At 33.5% G+C, this 11,375-nt stretch overlaps 1 protein-coding gene across 8 annotated transcripts in view; it reads left to right on the top strand.

Moving 5' to 3' along the window:
• Positions 1–11,375, top strand: part of LOC148628448 (uncharacterized) — a 26,632-nt gene continuing 15,257 nt past the window's right edge. The window contains exons 1-8 of one of the 8 annotated variants that reach the window (XR_015923522.1): positions 2–535; positions 2,242–2,362; positions 3,238–3,547; positions 3,713–3,778; positions 4,294–4,496; positions 8,433–8,489; positions 9,297–9,449; positions 10,506–10,769. Coding sequence is in view for 2 of the 8 variants with exons in the window: in XM_088587654.1 (XP_088443780.1) it covers positions 3,717–3,778; positions 8,433–8,489; positions 9,297–9,413; positions 10,506–10,530 (261 nt within the window). In the remaining 6 variants the exon portion in view is untranslated. Of the gene's footprint in view, positions 536–2,241; positions 2,363–3,237; positions 3,548–3,712; positions 3,779–4,293; positions 4,497–5,284; positions 9,450–9,474; positions 9,823–10,505; positions 10,770–11,375 lie in introns of those variants that run through there. The other 7 variants (XR_015923518.1, XM_088587654.1, XM_088587665.1 and 4 more) reach the window with 7 other exon arrangements.

Genomic DNA, 11,375 nt, shown 5'->3' on the forward strand with positions numbered 1-11,375 from the left:
ACTGTTAAAATTTGAATAAAAATATTTTCTACGACTTTATTGACACCAACCGTCGTTTAAATTGTCTTAAATGACTTGCTCATTCGTTTAGCCAAACAGCTTCTCAAAAACAAGTCGCTTATTAGCTTAAATCATGCGTAACAAATCCTTACGGGAAAATCCCATACTAATATCCGCCATGTTGGTTTTTACGGGACGATTTGTTTACAAACGAAGTTCGTAAGTTCCCGTCGAACTCCGGCGACAATCGTCTGCTTGATCAACTTCTCGGTATTGTACGTTGTTCGCGTAAAATAAATCCGAGATATCCGAAATAACGCCGAAGTGCATTCTGGGTTCTTCGGTTTTAGGACAAACCATTTAAACGTAAACAATATCTCCTAGCAACCCGATCACTGTAAACATGGCCGACTTTTTACAATGTAAATATTGGCACCTAGAATTAAAATCTGACCGGAATTTAACGATTCAATGTTTAGGGAGAAGCCGTTTGGCTAAACGAATGAGCAAGTCATTTAAGACAATTTAAACGACGGTAGGTGTCAATAAAGTCGTAGAAAATATTTTTATTCAAATTTTAACAGTATGTTATTTATGTGACGCCGACTATAGACAGGTTCCCGATCGCAATATTCAGTATATTACACATATAGATATACAAAGAGTGAGAGTGTATTGCTAGTAGCTAATACCTGGAACGTAGTCCCGGGAACCAGGATATATATGTGTAAACATACTGAATATTGCGATCGGGAACCAGTCTAGGGGTTATGTTGAGTTGGATTTTTTTTGCGCAATTAATTCGTCGCTCTTATGACCTAATTTCGGGCAATTAGCAAAAAGTATTTAATTTATCTCCAGGCCACGAAACTTCTGAATTCTTCGTATCAGTTTCCGTAGGAAAACGACTGAACCTATCGTCTTAAATCGGTCATTTTCGGTTTATGTCGGGTCTTATTTCAAATAATCTTAATTCTTATTGGATTGCACTAGCACTGTTGCAATTCTATTGGTTCCTGTAATTTCTATCTACAAATTTCCCGCTATTATGTCAGTAGACCATCTGCTATCGTACAAAACAGTAGTGACTTAAGGAGTAGGAAACATGTTATATAAAAAGAAATTTAGAGCGCCGTCACTTGGCTTCAAAGGTTCTTGTAAGTGATTTTATCTGTCACTTGTTTGTTAATATTTATAAATGATTTGTTCGAAAGGCGATGTCACTGTGAGAATTGGTTATTTAGTAAGTTAAAATTTCAATTTCGAGAAGTCACTCTCTCTTTTATGTGCTATGAAAGGCTTCCACATTGCTTTGGCCTGGCTATGGCACTGAAAATACAGGTTAATGTAAAGTTGAAGGTTTGGAAACTGTAACATTTTTTTTTAATCATTGAAAACGAAAAGAAATTTGCTTCAGGAGAGCCGGTTTCTCCCATGAAATATGTAGATAACTTTGAAAATTTTAATTGGTGAGCTATCTCTCACAGAAATTTAAATCACTCCTTCCAAGTGGTTAATTTAACTTTTTTTGTCACTAGCATAAAGTAAGATCATATTTATTTCATGGCTTACTAGCTTAATAAAACAAATTTTTACTGGGTATTTGGTGATATGAAATTTCTGATCTTGACTTCATCAGGGAGTGTGTATTAATGTAAATTCCCATACATATGTATGTACTTGAAGAAATTTTAGTAGACCTTACTTTATGTAACATGTACATGCATGTACCAAGGATTTTTACAGTAGACTATAAAAATTCTTGTATGATCTATAATCTGAAAATGCCCAAAAGGGGACACTCCAGTTTTCTTTCCAATTTATGATACAAATTGTTTATTATCAAGACTTTTCGAGCATAGCTCCCACCACATACACACACACACACACACATAATTGTGAACTTGCCTTGCCATAGATTTGTGGTATGTCATAGAAAATAAGCATGAAATTATTGTATTTGATATTGAATATTTTATTTGCTGACACACATTTTCATTAAATTGTCATGGCATGGTACATTACAAATACTACTACATGTACCTGTACATGTATGTGTGGTTGGCAACATGTGTGTATTTTATTCTTTTTTTGTTGGTTCCATAAATTGTGCTGTCAGATGTACATCTACATGTTCACAAATGTATGTTTTCAGTCTGTGGAGCTCACTTCACACAGCAGTGCATTCATCATACTGATTTTTACACGTAAATTGGAAAAGTTTTTTTTTTTGTTTTAAAGGTACATTCTGAGTGGTATGAGGTGGAAGCCCCTGCAGTCCACATCATGTACAATAGAAAGGGTCAGCCTACCCTCATGTAGGTCAGCCATTATCTTATGGTCAAAGAAGCTTACATGTCAGGTAAAGTATTCACTGTTGCATTTTTCAGCTCACAGTCCACCTGAGCTATATGTATTGTCACCATTTCATGTTTGTCATCATCTGTTGTAGTTAACCTTACTTTAAATTATTTTCATTTCTAACTACTCAGTGTATTTTCACCAAATATATCAGGGTATGTACTTAAACTGTGTCAATAGTATGCTGATGAAGCAACTTTTATCAATAAACATATTAGATTCTGGAAAATAAAATGTGACAAATGCTTTTTCAGCTTAAGCCTTTGAAATACATTTGTATTCATTATTGAGTCCAGCTTGTGAGGCAACTCCAAATTTGAGTTATTGCCTGTGAAAAGGCTAAATGTAACAATTAGCACTTTAAAGCTGCTTCTAATGTGTATAATTTAAAATCTTGTAGTTTTAGAGAAAAGCTTTTAATTAAAAAAATATCCATATGATTAGGCTAAGTAAGATATTCATTGAGTTGAGGTTGTTTGTCTCCCTATTAGAATTTTTGACCTTAAAATATAAAATGTACCAGAGAATTTTTGAAAATTAAAAGAATAACTCGCCTAATGCAATGATCTTAATGACGAAGGTACTATTATACAATGTAGTGTATGATAGATTGTGTAAAAGTTGTACTTCAACTCCTAATTATACTGAAGTTGTACTTCAACCCCTGATTGTACTGAAGTTAAACTGAACTTGTGAGTAAATAAGGCTTCAATACAAATGATAAAATGCTAAGTCTAGTTTAAAATGTGCTCAATTTTTATTTTTCAAAAATGTATATATATTTAAGGTAACATTTGAATTTGCATCATTTCATTTACAATTAATACATGTTATTGAATGGTTTTCCAAAATTACAAGAAGATTTATTTATTTCAGAAAATAGCAGCTGTACTTAGAACAGCAAGCTTCAGAAGCCAAGTTCCCATTGGTTACAGGACTCTCTGACTGAATTCTTCATTTCAAAACACTCTTACATTCTCATTCAACTAATACTACTAAAACCACTAACCTTGAATGGGGTGGTGTGCCTACTTGCAAGATAATCTGGGGGGATTCCTTGTGAGGTCTTTGGCGGGAGAAGATTCAGTCTGATTCCTGGGGAAAGACAGCTACAGAATTGCATACCACGGTTCCAAAGACAGCAAATCATCATAATTGCTGAAAGAGTAGACCCTTTCATAAAAAGGTTTGTTGATATTTATTGATACATAAATATAAATCAATTCATATTCTCTATCAGCTGTTTAATATACATGTACACATGCACACTTGTTTTATTTTTGTTTTCTAAAGGATCACATGTCTGCTGTTCGCAATTAAAAGGTAATGAAGTTTTATTTTTTTATGATAGGTTGATGCAATTCTTTCACAGTGGTTCTGACACTGGAAACAGTGGTGTGGATACCAGCAGGTCAAGGTAAGTAACAATGCTGCTAAGCTTGTTTTGTCAGTTATTATATATGAATATGTTCAGTTACAGTTGATTAACTACATGTATGATTTTTTAATACCCTTCTAAGTTAGGGGTATAAGAAATTACCATATAGATTTGTCCATCTATTCATTTTGGTAATAAACCTCTGAAATATTGAAAGTAATAAGATACAAGGAAGATAATTCTATTCTTTCATGAAGAGTAGCCAGGGTGTTTATAACATAAGACATTAGATTTGTAATTAAGTACATGTTAAGCCAAGTGCATACATTGTATATGTACTAATTTTCTCTGTATGATAGGTAGTTTCAAGCATTTTTTTCTGACTACAGAACTACTTCCTTTCTCTAGCAGTGTGATCAATATATGCAGTATATGAACATAATTGCCAGCTGGAACTCAGACATTGTAAATAATGTTTTTATCTGGTATATTGTAGCATCAGATTTCCTGGCTTTTTATGACATATGTATCCATTTTCTTCTTTTAATTTATAGCTGAACCACATTGAGAAGACAGGGGAACTGCACTTAGGTGGATTTGTGCCACTAAGTGAAACTTAATTACAAATAATTTTTATATCACACAACAAACAATAATGATGCTTCTTATCATACCTGACAGAATGGATCTGTGCAAACTTTGGGATGACAATCTGATTCTGAGGAGGGTCAGAAAATTTATTTTCAACCATATCAGGGTAATACTATTTATTTCCATTTCACTCCATGAAGTATCTAGACTGATGTCAGAAATTTTTAGATAGGTTATACGAAATGGACAATGTTGCTGAAAAACTCAGAGCTATATTTGAGAATTGCCGATGATAAAAATTTTGTCTATTGAAAAATAACATAAATTTTCCATGTACATATTGTTTATTGCACGAAGTGCAATAAACAAAATATGCACATGGAAAATTTGTTATTTTTCAATAGACAAAATTTTTTTCATAGCCAATTCTTATGAATTAATTTAAAAACATATTTTTATCTTTAAACCTGAGAAAAGTAGCTCTGAATTTAACTGAATAGGGGCGTATCAATGTTTTTTTATCCATTGAGATATAACAAAATTATTTTAACCAATCAGATTACAGTATTTATCTCAAATTAATTTATTCAGAATTTCACAAAATTCTTTAGGTAGAATATACCATTATTTGTCAATTGATTTTCCTAAATTAGGAATTTTTGTATCACTTATGGACTAAACTATGGTTTTTCGGTGTCAGTGTCATTACATCACAATCTGTCTCTTGTAATCAATTTTTATGCCCCAGTCACAGTCTTTGTAAAAATTTTATGGTAAGATTTCTCATACATTTTAGGTCAGTTAAACATGAATCACTGTATAACTTTTGCTAGATCAATTGTATTTGGTATGCGGTTGCATTATCACTACATTACAGTTGCATATCTTTTTCATGGTTTATTGACTTTGAAATTTCTTGTTAAAATTTTAATGTTAAGTTTTTTGATTAGGTCAGTTAACTCCTCATGCCAGGTCAATGGTATTTTGTTAAGTTGCATTAGCATCACAAAAAAAATTAAAAATTCCATATCATTTTCATGTATATGCCCGTGTAGTCATGGTGTATTGATTTATTACAAACTATAAAAGTATATGTACTTATGTATTGAATTTGTGAATTTGTAAGTGAACCTAAACAAACCAAATCATAGAAATTCACTATTACAGGGATAATCTCGAATTACAAAACAATTATTAGGATCAAGTGCAATAATTAGGAAAAACATAAATTTGACAATTTGGGCACTTAGTTTATGGTGTGGTAGATTTTCCTCCCAATGGTAGGTTCACATGTATGAAATATAGGACATTGCATTATTTTGGAAAAATATTTGGTTAGGAACTAGAAATTTGGTACCAAGGTAGTGTTTTGCATGCTGAACAATATTATGCAAAAAATGGAAAGATATGTTGCCAGTTGCCATGGCAACTGATTTTTTCTGCCAAAAATTTAAAATGCTCCGATTTGGTTGGAATTCTCAGAAACCTTAAAGCTGATTTTTACGGATCATTTCACACAAACCTTAAGTTCTCAAAACTTTAAAGGGAAAGACCACCTTTGCATTAAATTAGACTCTTATGATAAATCATACCCACGTAAACAAAAATAAATAACCTTAAATACAAAATGCGCTTTTATAAAATGCTCAAGGCTATGCAAAGTTCGAAATCCTTGAAATATAAGTGGATAGCCATCTTGCAGAACTCTCCTATCTGCAGGAAGACCATAGCCAGATTTTATTGATTTTTACCAAAAACTTCCGATTGGCTAGTGACGTCTCTAAGTCAGTTTGGTACTTATACAAGTACTGAAAATAATATGTAAACAAAGAATATTCTGTGAATATTTCCACGATCATATTTATCTAATCACCAAAACATGATGACTTGTCAAGCTTACAATTGCACGAAATGTTCTAAAAGTTTTTTTTTACCAGAAACGTGAACATTCTTCGGAAGTAGCCATAAGATTTTCCTTACAATACTAGTCATCTGGCTGCAAATCCCGTTGTTTGTCAATGATGTCTGACATTTGCTTGCATGTTGTGCCTCAATTTTTTCTATTTATTTTGGGTTGAAATTATGGGTGAAAGTCCCAAATTTGCGATTTGTCGTCTATTAGATATTTAGCTTTTTGACTAAACAACACTTAAAAATAATTCTTTTTAATACATATGAATATTCATGTATAGATACATGTATGTTGCAGATAATTTGTGACTGAATGACAATAATGACAAGTACTCAGGTGTTACTCCATTTTGTAGTTGTATTTTGGCAATATCAGTAAACTCCTCAGAGACCAATACTGAACATAACTGTGAAATTGTCATTAACTCGGTCTGGATCCCAAAAGCACAGTTGAAATCGTGCTAAAAGTTTCTGCAAAGGCCACGCAGAAAACAACATTTTTTCAATATTGAAGAATTTAAAATTATGCTAGGGATATATATATATAGATATATATATGTAACGTCTCAGAATGTGACGACTCTATTCGCTACACTGCTCCATCGGATCAAATTGATACAGGGAAGATAACGTAAACTTATAGAAGGGTCTGAAAAATTCCCAACGATGTTAGAACTGTCAAATTTGCGATTTGTGACATCTATGGCAACACCGCCTGCACTAAATCAAGCGCCCTAGACCACTCGGCCAGCTAGGCTATATAAAAATATAGCTTTCGCTGACCGGGTCATTCCTCCTCATAGGATTAATCTAGGGCTGTAACTTAGTCCACGATGTATGGTAGTACAGGACAGTTCATCTAGGTGTTATTATGTAGGATAGAGGATCAAATTAATGATGCATGTCACAACAAATCAATATTATACAACGTCTTTGAATGTGATGACTCTATTCGCTACACTGCTCCATTGGATCAAATTGATACAGGGAAGATAACGTAAAATTATATAAAGGTCTGAAAAATTCCCAATGATGTTAGAACTGTCAAATTTGCGATGCAAATGTTTGTCATTCCCTCCGCGGGATTCAAACTCGTACCGCTGTGACAACTATGGCAACACTGCCTGCACAAAGTCCAGGGCCCTAGACCACTCAGCCAGCTAGGCTATATTAATTTGATCCGATGGAGCATATATATATATATGTAGTCCCGGATTAAGTGTAAGAGTGTCCTCTTAATGTGCTTTACTCATATGTAATGTATATTTAAGTTTTATTTAATGTCTTTACACAGTGCTGTAAATAACAGATGATACTGAAATATCTTATGTCAGATGCAAATACTACTTTAAAAGTATACCATTAAAATGGGCCTCATTTTCTCACACTAAAGTGACTAAAGCATTCAAAATCTTGGAAAAAATCCTGGGACCTTTAGAGTTCTGTCAAAATATTGTGTTACACCGGTAAACGTGAATCATTTATTGTCTTCCTCTACCTTTAAAACATCTTACGGATGCTAATCCTATTCCATCACCAGATGGTGTCCTTCTTCCTTGGCTGTTTCGGTGATATTCCACAACATCCAGAGATGCGCCTGCTCAGGTGACCAGTCTGAACCTGGAACTGGATGGCCTACATGATTCTGATTCTCCTGGTGTAATTGCTATTATGTTCATAAGTTACTGTCAGTGTTTTTTTCCATTAACATTTTACCATAACTGTTCACAATTACACTGCACTTTCTCACATATTTTCTCTTTACTATAACTGTTCACTTGTACACTGCACTTTCTTTTTACTATAACTGTTCATTAGTACACTGCACTTTCCCACACATTTTCTTTCTTCCTCCAAGTCCATTGGGATGTCTCTCTGCACATTGCTATAATCAGTCCCTACCCATACCAAGATCCACAATGACTGCCCTGCAAAGCCTCTTTATACAACTACTATTTCAAGACACCATGGACTCCATCCTGCTGCATGCATTTGTTTACAAGTTTCTGGTACTTTGTAGTGTTTCTTTCATTAGCTGCCTTTATTTGGTCTTCCAAAGGGACTGAAAGCTCCATCAAGACTACCTGCCTGGTTCCCTGCATGATTTGTGTGTAGAATTATACACTTCAAACTTGTACTTTATAAAAATGATTTTGTTTTCCTGAGCATAACACCAAAGTTTATGATGCAGCCAGAAGAAACAGATGAAGACACAGATGATATACAGCATGTCACAACATTGGATCAGGTAACATTAGTCTTGGATGTGTTTTATTGTATTTTGGTTTGTATAATGCGCATGGTGGTTTTCCTTTAAAAGTTGATGTAAAAAACTTTTTTACCGATGTATGTATGCTGTGAAAATAGAGTAACTTGTTAGAACCATGAACATTACTGGCTTTAATTTATTTTTAAATAGAAGGGACCAATTTGTCTGTTTTGTGTATTTATTTCAATAAAGAATATTGTTTTTGTTACTTTTGTATTTATCTGTTTTGTCAGTGTTTTTGTGTATTCATTTACTGTATGGGTAAGAAATACATTACCTTTGAAAGGTTTCTATTGAGAGTAATAAATTTCTGAAAATTGCTAATTCTAGAAGAAGGTCTGTTTTTACTACAATCAATTAAGGGGTCTGAGTGAACAATGTAGACGGTCATCAAATAGGTCGTGTGATAATGAGATGCAGAATTTTCTCCGATGTGTATCGGGGATACATAAAGGGTTTGTGTTAAAAAATTATAGTTTTTACGTTGGATAAGGATTTTGATATTCAATGAAAACAGGAAGTCAATATTTTTCAAAAAGTAGAATATCCAATAACTATGAAGTTAAGTTCAATACTATGCGTAAATAACAATATACATTTTTAACTGACTACTTTGTCCAATGGAAATATTTTAGGGCTCTATGAGCAATGTGCCCAAGATTTTGTTATTTAGTAATTAAATTGTTTAAACTTGTGTGTATTTTAATTACTTATTTCAAATCGTTAACAAGTCGTATTTCTATTATGGAGCTCGGGATGCAGTCATATTTTATGCTGTTTTTGCAGAGTTACCTCCCGTAAGAGCAGGTATAATTTCGAAGTCTCTAATCGATGTTCGGATTCAGGTGCAGAAAAAAGAGGTGACTTGAATGAAAATGGAATCCCCAGCAGACAAACACAATGGTGATTCTAAAATTTACAGGGTGTTTCATTTTGTTGGTAGGTTACATAAGGATGATTTTCATTTGTATCCCGGGTAAAGAAAATTTATGGCAGGGTCAGTAGAATGAGAAATTCCCGTTTGACTTTCAAGATTTTCTAAAGTATCGTTGATATCGGATGGAAAACTTCGCATGTTAGAATAGACACCTGCTCCAAAGGGAGATAAATGTTGACAAAATGTTGGTCCGCAAGTCAGGAATAGTCGTATACATCGTAAAGGCATAATTATAAACATATTATATAGTTAATCGATACACAAAAACGAAAGTATGGCGGTTGTAAACATAATCTGCCATGTTCTTTTGAGAGGAGATAAATTAAAACCAGATTCTGTTCAAGAAGATTTTATTGACAATCTATGCTTACAAAGGTAACAAGTCAACAAAAAACTCATCAAAAATCCCTTAATATGCTTTGGCAGCTCATAAGTGGTCTCTGATTCGATGTTGACTCCCTCGAGGTCGTTAATTTTTGACTGATCTAAGGTCTGTAAAAATGTGTTGAAATGATGTATGTGTGTATTATACACACCCCATGTTCTGAAATAAGTTTCCTGGTAAAAAAAAGTGAGCACAATACACACCAAAGTACTGTTTAATGTGAGTATTTATTGTATGTGATATTGTTCTTAATCTTATGGTTATGCTGCCAATGATAAAATAATTATTAGATAAAAGTTCATATTAAAGAGTAATCAAGTGAACCAAGATTATAGTGGTAATCGAAAGAATATAATCCAGGGACAAAGACCAGACATGGAAAACAGACATACACAACAAAGAACATAAAGTAACCAAAACCATACATACAAAGCAACAACAGCAAATGAGCAACTTGGACTCTACCAAAAACTGGGAGCATGGACCAGGTGCACCGGTAGGGTAAGCGTCCTCTGCTTTTTAAATTTTTGTAAAGATTAAAGTATAATTTAGCTTGACAGACATGTATTCAAATTAAAAATCAATAAACATTCTATATCACTTCTGAGTGATCATTCAATGAAACTAATTAATACAAAAATATGCACTTTCACTTCACTTACCTTTGCTGCAGGCTATATCTTCCATGTTGTGCATAGGGAGTAAAACAATGAAGGATTTCTGCAGAAACAATGCCTCAAATGATTGGCTATCTTCACAGAAGTTACGGTCAACATTTTTAGTGATACTGCCCTTCTGTATGTAGTAAGGCATAACTACATACCAAGGTACCCTGCTCAGTGTGATATAACCTCTCAACATGGCCCCCAGAGGATACTGGTCAATATATCACGAAGCAGGAGCAACACGATTACAGATACTTTACATTGGTCAAGACGTAAGTAATCTTTCATTTATACAAGCCTAACAAGGAAATTTATGTCAACTAGTCTGTTCACAATAAGTATTCAGTAGAAAGTAATTTATTTTCACGAATCCTTCCTAGTCAGATTTAACATAAGGAGGTTGAACAAGAACTAATGGTAAAAAAAAACTATGATCCCTTTTTGGAATGCCATAGACAGCAGTTCTGAAAGAAATTAATACAAATAATTAAATCCAGTACATTGCTGCCAAATGCATTCATAATGTAACAATCTGTTAAACTTGTCACCTTAGGCTTTGAATTTACCGAAATTTAAGTTTTCAGCACTTTTTTCTAAATGCTTACAGATAATGAGCTGATTTTTAGTGTGTGAGTCTACCCTGATGACTTACAGATCAAGTTAAGGTTTCGTTCAGCTTCGCTTTGCTGATTTTTTTTGTAAGTTATAGCCCTTGAATTTACCGAAATTTAAGGGTTTTCCACACTTTTTTTCTGAATGCTTGCAGATATTGAGCTGAGTTTTGGTATATGAGAAGGTAGTATTTGGGTCAGTGATATAAACAGCTGGTAGGGGACTATGTATTGTTTTGTGATACTCTCAGAATGCTTGTTACTTTT

Source organism: Perna viridis, chromosome 1, assembly GCF_037379345.1.
Source record: "Perna viridis isolate PV_CMFRI_1.1 ecotype Kerala chromosome 1, ASM3737934v1, whole genome shotgun sequence".
Taxonomy (NCBI): domain Eukaryota; kingdom Metazoa; phylum Mollusca; class Bivalvia; order Mytilida; family Mytilidae; genus Perna; species Perna viridis.